At 37.9% G+C, this 15,475-nt stretch overlaps 1 protein-coding gene across 12 annotated transcripts in view; it reads left to right on the top strand.

Annotated features, from left to right (window-relative positions):
* LOC143247571 (discoidin domain-containing receptor 2-like) overlaps positions 1 to 15,475 on the top strand; it is a 384,888-nt gene that overhangs the window by 364,575 nt on the left and 4,838 nt on the right. For 10 of the 12 annotated variants that reach the window (XM_076495857.1, XM_076495853.1, XM_076495854.1 and 7 more), the window contains 6 exons: positions 594 to 647; positions 2,463 to 2,653; positions 3,935 to 4,115; positions 6,240 to 6,553; positions 6,868 to 7,178; positions 11,421 to 11,655. In XM_076495857.1, coding sequence (XP_076351972.1) covers positions 594 to 647; positions 2,463 to 2,653; positions 3,935 to 4,115; positions 6,240 to 6,553; positions 6,868 to 7,178; positions 11,421 to 11,655 — 1,286 coding nt within the window. The remainder of the gene's footprint in view (positions 1 to 593; positions 648 to 2,462; positions 2,654 to 3,934; positions 4,116 to 6,239; positions 6,554 to 6,867; positions 7,179 to 11,420; positions 11,656 to 15,475) is intronic. The other 2 variants (XM_076495861.1, XM_076495859.1) reach the window with 2 other exon arrangements.

Below are 15,475 nucleotides of genomic sequence, written 5' to 3'. Positions count from 1 at the left end.
ACGTGTCGGAAGCCATACGTGAGGATGAACGAGTTTCTATGTAGAGATATCCTCGTAAACAAGAATCCATATTCCTGCGATGTTAGGCTGTTAAGAAGATAGAAAACAATGTTGTAGCCTCATGTGCATACTCGTAATGTGCAAAGTTAGCTTTGAGCAGATAGAGTAAGGACAGAAAATTGAAATTGGTTGCCTAAGAAATCAATTATTGAATCTTTAGAAAACAAAAACAGACGGAATGCTCTCTAACAGATCGAAATATTTGTACATAAAACCCGTGATTGTGCTTTATCTCATATTTTCTGCTTTACAATTTATTTGACGTCAAGACTGAACAAACTGGATTTTCTTTAACCGTTTATTTAAATATACAATTGACTTCCGAAAAACGTAAAACACTTTAAAAAATTATATACACTGCATCAGCAAAAGTGCAGGTGTTACGTTTCATATATAGATATTAATAAAATATATCTAACAATTTCATCATTGTTTCTACCTATAATTTACTTTATTTTGTAAAGAGAAATACAACAACAAATAATTCTGTCATAACAGTAATATTTGTAGAAATAAATATATTTTTTTCCCAGTTCCGGCTCAAGGCAATTTTACGGAAGAAGAACCTCCTGCAGCACCCCCTATCGGTAAAATTTCTTGAATTTATTTTGGTAAATTTTTGTTCTGATAAAGCTATACTACTTAAGTGAATTATTGTGAGTTTGTTTTCCAGTGTGGTTATATATTACACAGCCCCCTGGTGTATTAATATTTAACTTGAGGACTTGTAACATTGAAAAAGTGAAACTCGATCCCTGAAATAAACACAGACAATATAGTTAAACAGTAGCGTAATTTTACACTTAAATTAAATACGTATCTTGCACGGTGTGTGCATGAAATCACAATAACTGTTTGTTGTCAAACACAAAGCTACACATTCAGCTGTGTTGTGTTCACCACGAGTGTAGAAACTAATTTTTTAGGTATGTAAGCTCTCAGACTTATCACTGAGCCACGAGGAATAATAATCATGATAAACATAAGCCTAAAAATTTACAATAACAATAATATTCAATATGATAACCAATATTAATGAAACTAATTTTAGATAATATCTTAAGTAATTATCTACAAAACAACAAGATTTGCGTAAGTGACCAATACACAAAACATACATACACTTGAAGTGTTTAGTGCTGATCTGACTGGCCCGGCATAGCCAGGTTGGTTAAGGCGTTCGACTCGTAATTCGAGGGTCGCGAGTTCGAATCCGAGTCACACCGAACATGCTCGCCCTTTCAGCCGTGGGGGCGTTATAATGTGACGGTCAATCCCACTATTCGTTGGTAAAAGAGTAGCCCAAGAGTTGGTGGTGGGTAGTGATGACTAGCTGCCTTCCCTCTAGTCTTACACTGCTAAATTAGGGACGGCTAGCGCAGATAGCCCTCGAGTAGCTTTGCGCGAAATTAAAAAAAAAACCTCATACGACAAGAACAACTAGTAGGAGCTGGCGAAAAAACAAAACAATAATTACAAATAGAGCTAATTATACTGAAGTAAAACGTTTGTCTTTCAACGTGTTCTACTCTTTAATTTGTTTTACTTATAGCAAATCCAGTCTCCGCAGTCTCTGCCCTTAGTAATGTGTTTCGTGTAGATATTATATGAATATTTTCCTGCTGGGCTTCCCTACTTAGACTGTAGTCATTTCAGTGTAACTTTGCACGGCTCAGTCAAAGGATCTCTCGATTTCTCTAAACAGGAGATCTGTATTTGCTTCAAATAATTAAACGTGATAATGTTGGTCCATTACCAGTAGATTTAAATCTTATTTTAATCATTGCTTTTGGTTTCTTCCTTTTATACTTAAAAAGAAGTTGTTGGCCTATAGAATAGCGACCTCTGGTGAAAGTTACACATAGTCCATCAATTTGTTTCCCCCATATCACCTTCCACCGCTACAGCCGTATATAAAAAAGTGGTTGTGTGTCTTCACATTGCTTCTTTCTTATTGGTTGAAACCTTTGTTGTAATTCCAATCAGTACATATCTTCACATTGCTTCTTTCTTATTGGTTGAAACCTTTGTTGTAATTCCAGTCAGTACATGTCTTCACATTGCTTCTTTCTTACTGGTTGAAACCTTTGTTGTAATTCCAATCAGTACATGTCTTCACATTGCTTCTTTCTTATTGGTTGAAACCTTTGTTGTAATTCCAGTCAGTACATGTCTTCACATTGCTTCTTTCTTACTGGTTGAAACCTTTGTTTGAATTTCAGTCAGTACATGTCTTCACATTGCTTCTTTCTTATTGGTTGAAACCTTTGTTGTAATTCCAATCAGTACATATCTTCACATTGCTTCTTTCTTATTGGTTGAAACCTTTGTTGTAATTCCAGTCAGTACATGTCTTCACATTGCTTCTTTTTTATTGGTTGAAACCTTTGTTTGAATTCCAGTCAGTACAGCAGTGAATGATGACTCCTTATCCAGTCAGTATGTGGGGTTAGTGATCGGTGTTCTTGCTGCTGTAATACTTCTTCTCATCATTGTCATCTTTATCATCATTGCTCGGAACCGACGAAGAAAGCATGCAACACCACATACTATGTTCAAACCTGTTGAAAACCGAGTTACCATCAATATGAAGGTAAGCCAAGTTACTCCATTCTAGTATTAGTTTGTATTGGACTATCAGTTGGTTAATTTAACCCTAAACTAAAGTCGTAATCAACATGAAGGTAAGCCAAGTTACTCCATTGTAGTATTAGTTTGTATTGGAGCCACCAGTTGGCTAATTTGACTGATTTTTAACCCTGATCTAAATTCATCATCAACATGAAGGTAAGCCAAGTTATTCCACTCTAGTATCAGTTTGTATTGGAGCCACCAGTTGGTTACTTTGACTGATTTTTAACCCTAATCTAAAGTCATCATCAACATGAAGGTAAACCAAGTTACTCCATTCTAGTATTAGTTTGTATTGGAGCCACCAGTTGGCTAATTTGACTGATTTTTAACCCTAATCTAAAGTCATCATCAACATGAAGGTAAGCCAAGTTACTCCATTCTAGTATTAGTTTGTATTGGAGCCACCAGTTGACTAATTTGACTGATTTTTAACCCTAATCTAAAGTCATCATCAACATGAAGGTAAACCAAGTTACTCCATTCTAGTGTTAGTTTGTATTGGAGCCACCAGTTGACTAATTTGACTGATCTTTAACCCTAATCTAAAGTCATCATCAACATGAAGGTAAACCAAGTTACTCCATTCTAGTGTTAGTTTGTATTGGAGCCACCAGTTGACTAATTTGACTGATCTTTAACCCTAATCTAAAGTCATCATCAACATGAAGGTAAACCAAGTTACTCCATTCTAGTATTAGTTTGTATTAAAGCCATCAGTTGGCTAATTTACAGCTTTTTAATGACTTTTAAATTTGGTATTGGTTAAAAAAATAATAAATGCGTCTAAATTTGTTTTGTGCTGACTTCACCAAATGCTTGTTGTCACTTAAAAATAATTTTATGTTTATCCGCCCCGCTTTATATCCCCCCCAAAAAAAATGTAACGTTATATTATTATTTCGTTCTTAAATTTCTCGAAAGAGGTCGAAAGTTGTTTATAGTTACATCTTCTGAAAATTATAAAATGTAAAAAGAAAGAATTAAAGGTAATTATATTCAGTAGAAGTGTTAGATTAAAATAATATAATTATTATTTCTATATTTTATACTTTTGATCTTGTAATGATTTAAATAACAGTTCAAAATTGTTCAACTAATGTAATTAATAGTTAATGTACAGTGGAATACTTTAAGTGTTCAGTTATTTAAAAACAAAGATTTTAATGGGGGTGGTGTAAATTTGGGAAAGGTTTAAAGCAAATGTCGCGAGAGGGCAGCTTTGTACATATGGTAACTTCAGGTGTACGGTGTTATGCGATTCACCAAGGATCTGGGAATCAGCTATTCACCGTGTTCACCCGTGGGACGTCAAGCTAATGGCAATGTCTACGGCCAGGTGGCGCTGGATGATGCAGACCCGGACAAGCTTCTGTACCAGGAACCCCAGGATTTCAAGCCTTTTGGAGGATTATACAGTAATGGTAAGGCTATTATCACAAAATTTACCTGAAAAAAAAAATTGACCATTAAGAAAAGTTAAAAACAAAATTTCATAATTTTCTTAGGCCTGTCATGGCCAGGTGGTTTAAGGCACTCGACTCGTAATCTGAGGGTCACGGGTTCGAATCCCGTCACACCAAACATGCTAGCCCTATCAGCCGTGGGGCGTTATAATGTTACGGTCAATTCCATTATTCGTTCATAACCAAACAAAACCTTTTCATAAAGGAAACCACTGACTTTAGAATTTTGAATGTTATGGGTTTTTTTGTAATCACGACATCGAAGTGTTTTTCGCCCCCCCCCCACTAGTACAGCGGTATGTCTATGGATTTATAACGATAAAATCAAGGGTTCGATTTCCCTAGGTGGGCTCAGCAGATAGTCCGATGTGGCCTTGCTATAGAAAAACACACAAAGTGTTTTTCTTTTTTTTCTTCTATTCCAACAAATCGTTATTGGTCTTGTTTCGGTAAACGGAGACTAGCAAAGAAGTTCTTTGACTATAGAGTTTCGATACCCGTGGTAGACACAGCGCAGGTAACCCACTGCGTGGTTTTGCTTAACTACAAACAAACAGATCGTTTCTTTGAATAATGAGGACCTTGAATATTAGCTTTTAAACAATAACCTTCGTGAACACACACTGAAACAACAATGTCAATGATCAGATATATCGCGAATTATCCGTTTCCATAGCAATGTTATTTGTTTTATAACAAAGCCACATTGGACTGTCTGTTATGTCCAACGTATGGAATTAAACCCCTGATTTTAGCTTTACATCCTCTCACCGGAGACTTCCACAGCAAACGAACGCATTTGTAAACTCACTCATGTGATGCAAAGAGACACTTTGCTGGCAGAACCACAAACTTTGGAGCACATCTATCTAAAGTTAAAAAACGATACAACTTGGTGTTCACTGACAAACGTTAGTGGTAAAAATATGCTGGTAATATGGTGGTTAAGGTTCCCCAACACGAAACTGTATAAGCTACCAGCACCAAACCTGTTGGTATTTGTTATTAAGCACAAACATACACAAAAGTATTATTATTATTATTATTCGTGCTCTTCCAACCACTGGTGTCGAAACCCGGTTTCTAGCGGTGAAACTCCGCAGACACGTTGCTTGGAGGGACACACGAAGCTTGTCGTGTCTATAAACAACCAGATAAAAATAATTTTAAAATATTTTATAATTAAGAGGGCAGGAATAAAAATGTACCACACAAATTTGAAATAGTATATATCGTTATAAAGACCAAGGACCCATTAAAACCTTAAAACATGGCTATTCGATACAGTGTCCTCTTTGTCTATGACACTGTTTAAAGTGAATTGAAACAGGCGGGAAACACTGCCTTAGTGGCGGCCTTCCTTGCAGATGAAACTAAAGGGTCAACAGACTGGTCATTGCAAAGCCGTCTCAGGACAGCTTCTTACCTCTGATCGCTGTAGAACAAGAGATTTGATCATTTGGTTTCTTATTTTTTACCACAGTTGTTGTTCGTCGAATTTCGTGCAAAGCTGCTCGAGGGTTATCTGCGCCGTCTGCCCCCTCGTGGGAAAAGGGAAGAGTGAAAAAAAGAGTTTTGTTATTTTACTTTTAATTAATTAATTATAGCAGTTTCTTTGAAACTTTTTCCGGTATTGTTTGTTGTTAAGTGCAAGTATACACAACTGGCTTTCTGTGCTCTGCCCACTGCGAATACGGGAACGGGATTTTTAGTGTTATAAATTCTCGGGATTTGCCGCTGAGACACAGGGGGCATATAAAAGAAAGAAAGAAAGAAAGGGCCTCAATGTTCACCAGAGGAAAGAAAAAAGGAGAAGAAATATGTTTAGCGATGTTAATTATAGAAACTTGTTTAAAACCGAAACTAGAAAGTAATAAAAGGTCCTTTGTGATGCTGTGGTCCTTCGAAGTGTAATATGTTTTAATATTGAAGTATTTAGCTTTTCAGGAACTGTCTTTTACCAACCAACGATTGAATATGAAAGTTTAAAATGTTTGAAGTTTTATCGATTTTATTTTAGTCATGGAACACACCATTATTGCCGAGTCATATATACGTAAAATATATATATATATTTTTTAGACTCGACGACTTCAAGAGAATACGCTGTTCCAGATGTCCAGAAGCCTTCGACGCCTCTAGGTCACCCGCCTCCCACGCCCCTTAACAAACCCCCATTCCCCCAGACTTTACCCAAACCACCTCATCCTCCTTGTGAGAAACACTATGCAGCTACAGATGTGGTAAAACTTCCCAACATTCAGGGAGTGAGTGGCAGCACCGTCTACGCTGTACCTAACGTAGAGATGCTCAACAGAGAAGAAAATCCTGTTCGGGAGATTACGAGACATAGACTGAGATTTTTGGAGAAGCTCGGAGAAGGTCAATTTGGAGAGGTAAATATTTTTCATCTAGATTTTGACTTTGGTTCTTAAGCTTTCTGACATCGTAAAAACTAGTAAGTAAATATGTATGTAATTTACAGTTGCTTTGACTCCTTAATCAATGGGACTGACGTTTACCAAGAAGGCTTAACATAGGCCGTCATAAGAAATTAGTGCATGTGGCATAATTGTATATCGGGAAATTTCCCCTCATCAGAGAAACCCAACAATAAACTACTACTCTTGTAGTTCCTTATTGTATTGATCATTGTTAGAGTCAGCCATTGTTGAAGGGCTATTGTTAAGAGGATTTTTATTTCAATCAGGTCCACCTCTGTGAGGCAGAAGGGATCCCTGAACTGGTCGATGTGCCTTGCTACGGGAACAAAACCCTGGTTGCGGTCAAGACACTGCGACAGGACGCTTCTGACCAAGCTAGGACGGACTTTTATAAGGAGGTCAAGATTCTCTCCCGACTCAGGGATCCAAATATCGTACACGTGCTGGGAGTCTGCACGCGCGAAGAACCTTTGGCAATGATTGTAGAATACATGGAGAACGGAGACCTTAACCAGTTTCTTCAACAACACGTTCCTGATGGCGCCGCTTACAGATCGGTCAATGCCAAAACTCTAAGGTAGGTCGCTTCATCCTTCACACCAACGAATACAAAAACGTTAAACTAAATCGATTTATTGATTAATTTAAACCACCAGTCTAAAAGAAGAATGTATTCATAACAAGCCAAACGTACATTAACAGTGAGTGTGTTTTCGTAACTAACCAGTACGAAAATTTTAAAATAAATCACTTTGTTAACTAACACCTATCGCGTTACGAAACGAATATTTTTATAACAAATCTAAACTAGCAGTGTGGGTATAGCAAATTTAAAGCACGCTAGCAGTGAGGGTATAACAAATCTACAGCTTCTAGCAGTGAGGGTATAACAAATCTAAAGCATACTAGCAGTGAGGGTATAATAAATCTACAGCTTCTAGCAGTGTGGGTATAACAAATCTACAGCTTCTACCAGTGTGGGTATAACAAATCTACAGCTTCTACCAGTGTGGGTATAATAAATCTAAAGCATACTAGCAGTGTGGGTATAACAAATCTAAAGCGTACTAGCAGTGTGGGTATAACAAATCTAAAGCGTACTAGCAGTGTGGGTATAACAAATCTAAAGCATACTAGCAGTGAGGATATAACAAATCTAAAGCGTACTAGCAGTGAGGGTATAACAAATCTAAAGCGTACTAGCAGTGAGGGTATAACAAATCTAGAGCATGCTAGCAGTGTGGGTATAACAAATCTAGAGCATGCTAGCAGTGCGGGTATAACAAATCTAGAGCATGCTAGCAGTGTGGGTATAACAAATCCAAAGCATGCTAGCAGTGCGGGTATAACAAATCTAGAGCATGCTAGCAGTGTGGGTATAACAAATCCAAAGCATGCTAGCAGTGCGGGTATAACAAATCCAAAGCATGCTAGCAGTGCGGGTATAACAAATCTAGAGCATGCTAGCAGTGTGGGTATAACAAATCCAAAGCATGCTAGCAGTGTGGGTATAACAAATCTAGAGCATGCTAGCAGTGTGGGTATAACAAATCTAGAGCATGCTAGCAGTGTGGGTATAACAAATCTAAAGCACGCTAGCAGTGTGGGTATAACAAATCTAAAGCATGCTAGCAGTGCGGGTATAACAAATCTAGAGCATGCTAGCAGTGCGGGTATAACAAATCTAGAGCATGCTAGCAGTGCGGGTATAACAAATCTAAAGCATGCTAGCAGTGTGGGTATAACAAATCTAAAGCGTACTAGCAGTGAGGGTATAACAAATCTAAAGCACGCTAGCAGTGTGGGTATAACAAATCTAAAACATGCTAGCAGTGCGGGTATAACAAATCTAGAGCATGCTAGCAGTGCGGGTATAACAAATCCAAAGCATGCTAGCAGTGCGGGTATAACAAATCTAAAGCATGCTAGCAGTGCGGGTATAACAAATCTAGAGCATGCTAGCAGTGTGGGTATAACAAATCTAGAGCATGCTAGCAGTGTGGGTATAACAAATCTACAGCGTACTAGCAGTGTGGGTATAACAAATCTAAAGCACGCTAGCAGTGAGGGTATAACAAATCTAAAGCATACTAGCAGTGTGGGTATAACAAATCTACAGCGTACTAGCAGTGTGGGTATAACAAATCTAAAGCGTACTAGCAGTGTGGGTATAACAAATCTAAAGCGTACTAGCAGTGTGGGTATAACAAATCTAAAGCGTACTAGCAGTGTGGGTATAACAAATCTACAGCGTACTAGCAGTGTGGGTATAACAAATCTAAAGCGTACTAGCAGTGAGGGTATAACAAATCTAAAGCGTACTAGCAGTGAGGGTATAACAAATCTACAGCGTACTAGCAGTGTGGGTATAACAAATCTAAAGCGTACTAGCAGTGTGGGTATAACAAATCTAAAGCGTACTAGCAGTGTGGGTATAACAAATCTACAGCGTACTAGCAGTGTGGGTATAACAAATCTAAAGCGTACTAGCAGTGAGGGTATAACAAATCTAAAGCGTACTAGCAGTGTGGGTATAACAAATCTAAAGCGTACTAGCAGTGTGGGTATAACAAATCTAAAGCGTACTAGCAGTGTGGGTATAACAAATCTAAAGCGTACTAGCAGTGAGGGTATAATAAATCTAAAGCGTACTAGCAGTGAGGGTATAACAAATCTAAAGCATGCTAGTAGTGTGGGTATAACAAATCTACAGCTTCTAGCAGTGTGGGTATAACAAATCTAAAGCACGCTAGCAGTGTGGGTATAACAAATCTACAGCGTACTAGCAGTGTGGGTATAACAAATCTAAAGCACGCTAGCAGTGAAGGTATAACAAATCTACAGCGTACTAGCAGTGTGGGTATAACAAATCTAAAGCACGCTAGCAGTGAGGGTATAACAAATCTAAAGCATACTAGCAGTGTGGGTATAACAAATCTACAGCGTACTAGCAGTGTGGGTATAACAAATCTAAAGCGTACTAGCAGTGTGGGTATAACAAATCTAAAGCGTACTAGCAGTGTGGGTATAACAAATCTACAGCGTTCTAGCAGTGTGGGTATAACAAATCTAAAGCGTACTAGCAGTGAGGGTATAACAAATCTAAAGCGTACTAGCAGTGAGGGTATAACAAATCTACAGCGTACTAGCAGTGTGGGTATAACAAATCTAAAGCGTACTAGCAGTGTGGGTATAACAAATCTAAAGCGTACTAGCAGTGTGGGTATAACAAATCTACAGCGTACTAGCAGTGTGGGTATAACAAATCTAAAGCGTACTAGCAGTGAGGGTATAACAAATCTAAAGCGTACTAGCAGTGTGGGTATAACAAATCTAAAGCGTACTAGCAGTGTGGGTATAACAAATCTAAAGCGTACTAGCAGTGTGGGTATAACAAATCTAAAGCGTACTAGCAGTGTGGGTATAACAAATCTAAAGCGTACTAGCAGTGTGGGTATAACAAATCTAAAGCGTACTAGCAGTGAGGGGTATAACAAATCTACAGCGTACTAGCAGTGTGGGTATAACAAATCTAAAGCGTACTAGCAGTGTGGGTATAACAAATCTAAAGCGTACTAGCAGTGTGGGTATAACAAATCTACAGCGCACTAGCAGTGTGGGTATAACAAATCTAAAGCGTACTAGCAGTGAGGTATAACAAATCTAAAGCGTACTAGCAGTGTGGGTATAACAAATCTAAAGCGTACTAGCAGTGTGGGTATAACAAATCTAAAGCGTACTAGCAGTGTGGGTATAACAAATCTAAAAGCGTACTAGCAGTGTGGGTATAACAAATCTAAAGCGTACTAGCAGTGAGGGTATAACAAATCTAAAGCGTACTAGCAGTGTGGGTATAACAAATCTACAGCGTACTAGCAGTGTGGGTATAACAAATCTAAAGCACGCTAGCAGTGAAGGTATAACAAATCTACAGCGTACTAGCAGTGTGGGTATAACAAATCTAAAGCACGCTAGCAGTGAGGGTATAACAAATCTAAAGCATACTAGCAGTGTGGGTATAACAAATCTACAGCGTACTAGCAGTGTGGGTATAACAAATCTAAAGCGTACTAGCAGTGTGGGTATAACAAATCTAAAGCGTACTAGCAGTGTGGGTATAACAAATCTACAGCGTTCCAGCAGTGTGGGTATAACAAATCTAAAGCGTACCAGCAGTGAGGGTATAACAAATCTAAAGCGTACTAGCAGTGAGGGTATAACAAATCTACAGCGCACTAGCAGTGTGGGTATAACAAATCTAAAGCGTACTAGCAGTGTGGGTATAACAAATCTAAAGCGTACTAGCAGTGTGGGTATAACAAATCTACAGCGTACCAGCAGTGTGGGTATAACAAATCTAAAGCGTACTAGCAGTGAGGGTATAACAAATCTAAAGCGTACTAGCAGTGTGGGTATAACAAATCTAAAGCGTACTAGCAGTGTGGGTATAACAAATCTAAAGCGTACTAGCAGTGTGGGTATAACAAATCTAAAGCGTACTAGCAGTGTGGGTATAACAAATCTAAAGCGTACTAGCAGTGAGGGTATAACAAATCTAAAGCGTACTAGCAGTGAGGGTATAACAAATCTACAGCGTACAAGCAGTGTGGGTATAACAAATCTAGAGTAAACTGTGAGTATAGAGAAAATAACGTTAGAGGTTTATCTATCCGAATAATGTTTAACTGATTTTTATGTTTTTTAAGGAAATTTCCTTAGTATTTTTTAACTTCTTACCCACAGCTATGGTAAACTTCAGCGACATACCCAATCTTTATCTGTTTTCCTTTCTGTCTGAATTACTTTTTTGCTCTAATAGCTACGGCAGCCTTATCTACATGGCAACTCAGATAGCCTCGGGAATGAAGTACTTGGAATCTCTTAACTTCGTTCATCGTGACCTGGCAACTCGAAACTGCCTGGTGGGCAGAGCGTACACTCTCAAAGTAGCAGACTTCGGCATGAGCAGAGGGCTGTACACCGCTGACTATTATAGAATTGAAGGGAGAGCAGTACTGCCCATCAGGTGGATGGCTTGGGAGAGCATTCTATTGGTGGGTAACAACTTCTATCTTATCTGTTCTCTTTTTGATAGTGCAAAATTCGAAAGACTAGTACCTGTATTTTTTTGTAACCTAACAATGTTTATACTCTAGTAAGAAATATGATTTTGCTTGTTTATGTTTTAACTTCGCGCAGAACGACTGGACAATAGCTGCGGTAGCACTTCCCTCCTTCCTTTTCATTTAGAAGCGGCAGAACACATGGAAATTAGATAGTGAAAATCACCCGCCGTCGTCTCTACGGCCACTCTTTACGCTTAGTGGAATTGAGTGTCACGTTATAACGACTCCACGCTGATGAAAGGGCGTGCATATTCAGTGACGGGATTTGAACTCCAATGCTCTAACCACCAAGCTATGCTAGGCCTAGTAAATATTAAAATTAGCCCAAACAGCCTGACACTTAAGAATGTACTGGTATAGAACACTCACGGTTTGAACGGCTTGGTGATTCGAAATTTACTAACTGAGAGGTTTAATGCCATCAAAGCAGAAAATATGAGTTCAAAGATGTAGTAAAACATTTTCCTTGGATTTACCTCAAAGCTGAGTCATAAAACTAATGTGAGAAGGGGTTCCTTGCCAAACTTGAGAACTTGGAAACCAAAATTATCGTGTTTTTTGTTTGTTTTTTGCCTTTTCACCTTGCGAGAATTTTAAACAGTACTAAGGTGAGACTAGAGCATAGATGTTTTGATAAAATATATCTGTATAACTCCATTGAGTTGAAAGTTTAAAGGTCACTTTGATAAAATATATTTGTATAATTCCTTTGAGTTGAAAGTTTAGAGGTCACCATTTATTTCTTAAGATTGCAACCCAGAAATTGAATCACAAAAAATAGAATAACACAAACATTATATACTGTCTGATTTTCAAGTCTGTTGCTCACAGGATAAGGTATCATGACAACATACTGCGTGGTATGGCCAGGTGGTTAGGGCGCTCGACTCGTAATTTAATGGTCGTGAGTTCGAATCCCCGTCGCACCAAACATGCTCGTCCTTTCAGCTGTGGAGGCGTTATAATGTGACGGTCATCCCTACTATTCGTTGCTAAAAGAGTGTTTGCCTTCCTTCTAGTCTCACACGGCTACATTAGGGACGGCTAGCGCAGATAGCACTCGTGTAGCTTTACCCGAAATTCAAACCAAACTAAATATCTCTTCAAAAAGGGCCGCCATGGGCAGGTAGTTAAGGCACTCGACTCGTGATCCGAGGGTCACAGGTTCCAATCACCGTCACACCGAACATGCTCGCCCTTTCAGCATATATACAACATATATTATTTTTGTAGTCGTTTAGGACTTTTATGTTTCTGACAAAAAGCCATCTATGCCTAATAACTGTTGTGTGTTTTTTTTCACATTACATTTTAAACTATTGTACAGAAAACAAAATATAGAAATATCGCCTTGACAGGACTTGCTTACTTGTTTTCATTTGATTGAGGTTTTCCTTGTGTTATATGAGCCGTACGATTGGTCTATATCCTTGATATATAAAGTATGACGTAATTATTTCTGTCCAATTAGAAGAAAGAACCTTCACAACTTCATATTTAACGCTTGCTTTTATTTGCATATATTAACTTTTTTTTTTTTAGGTACAGTGATTACCCTCGGCCATTATGTTTTATGTATCGTAAATAGACAAACATGTGCTTAAACCTTATGTGTTTGCATCTGTAGTTTAAAACAGTTTTACCGGATGCTAGTCATCCCGTAAATTATACCATACACATCAGTACGCGAAGTTTGGTGTGTGCTCAGTAATTAGGTTCAATTCTAAATCAAGTAATGTAGCATTTGAATAACTAATTTTAACTTCTAATCAGGAAAACTTTGGCTCATTAATTATGTTCAGTTTTAATGCTGGTTGATTAAACTCGGTATCAAACCATCGTTCATTATTTATTAAGTTTATATGAACTTCGCGTCGCTTTCGAGTGAACGTTGAAAATTCGAAAAACTTGCCTCTTTTAAGATGAGTCTTTCAGAATCAACAAATGTTTCTATCTGCTGTATCTTTACATTAGAAGTAAAAATAGTTTTAGGTTGTCATCAATAATAAAGGTAAATGATTTCATTTACTAGGGTTAAGTGTGTGTTTTTCTTATAGCAAAGTCACATCGGGCTATCTGCAGAGCCCAGCGAGGGGAATCGAACCCCTGATTTTAGCGTTGTAAATCCGTAGACTTACCGCTGTACTAACGAGGGGCCACTAGGGTTGAAAGCTCCTCTAAGTTATTCACATGTAACTTTTTGGTTTGGTTTGAATTTCACGCAAATCTACACGAGGGCTATCTGTGCTAGACGACCCTAATGTTGTAGTGTAAGACTAGAGGGAAGGCAGCTAGTCATCACCACCCACCGCCAACTCTTGGGCTACTCTTTTACCAACGAATAGTGGGAGTGACAGTCACATTATAACGCCATCACGGCTGAAAGGGCGAGCATGTTTGGTGCGACGTGGATTCGAACCCGAGATTGCGAGTCGAGTGCCATAACCACCTGGCCATGCTGGGCCTCTTACAGCAACATAAAGTACCTTTTGTGATGACCTTGTTTACAGCAACATAAAGTATCTTTTGTGATGACCTTGTTTACAGCAACATAAAGTACCTTTGTGATGACCTTGTTTACAGCAACATAAAGTACCTTTTGTGATGACCTTGTTTACAGCAACATAAAGTACCTTTTGTGATGACCTTGTTTACAGCAACATAAAGTACCTTTTGTGATGACCTTGTTTACAGCAACATAAAGTACCTTTTGTGATGACCTTGTTTACAGCAACAAAAAGTACCTTTTGTGATGACCTTGTTTACAGCAACATAAAGTACCTTTTGTGATGACCTTGTTTACAACAACATAAAGTACTTTTTTGTGATGACCTTGTTTACAACAACATAAAGTACCTTTTGTGATGACCTTGTTTACAACAACATAAAGTACCTTTTGTGATGACCTTGTTTACAACAACAAAAGTTACCTTTGTGATGACCTTGTTTACAACAACATAAAGTTACCTTTTGTGATGACCTTGTTTACAGCAACATAAAAGTACCTTTGTGATGACCTTGTTTACAGCAACATAAAGTACCTTTTTGTGATGACCTTGTTTACAACAACATAAAATTACCTTTTGTGATGACCTTGTTTACAACAACATAAAGTACTTTTGTGATGACCTTGTTTACAACAACATAAATTACCTTTTGTGATGACCTTGTTTACAACAACATAAAGTACCTTTTGTGATGACCTTGTTTACAACAACAAAAAAGTACCTTTTGTGATGGCCTTGTTTACAGCAACATAAAGTACCTTTTGTGATGACCTTGTTTACAGCAACATAAAAGTACCTTTTGTGATGACCTTGTTTACAACAACATAAAGTACCTTTTGTGATGACCTTGTTTACAACAACAAAAGTATCTTTTGTGATGACCTTGTTTACAGCAACATAAAGTACCTTTTGTGATGACCTTGTTTACAACAACATAAAGTACCTTTGTGATGACCTTGTTTACAACAACATAAAGTACATTTTGTGATGACCTTGTTTACAACAACATAAAGTACCTTTTGATGACCTTGTTTACAACAACATAAAGTACCTTTTGTGATGACCTTGTTTACAGCAACAAAAGTACCTTTTGTGATGACCTTGTTTACAACAACATAAAGTACCTTTTGTGATGACCTTGTTTACAACAACATAAAGTACATTTTGTGATGACCTTGTTTACAGCAACATAAAAGTACCTTTGTGATGACCTTGTTTACAGCAACAAAAAGTATCTTTGT

This window comes from Tachypleus tridentatus, chromosome 3, assembly GCF_004210375.1.
Source record: "Tachypleus tridentatus isolate NWPU-2018 chromosome 3, ASM421037v1, whole genome shotgun sequence".
Taxonomy (NCBI): Eukaryota; Metazoa; Arthropoda; class Merostomata; order Xiphosura; family Limulidae; genus Tachypleus; species Tachypleus tridentatus.
This window is presented reverse-complemented; position numbering and strand designations above follow the sequence as displayed.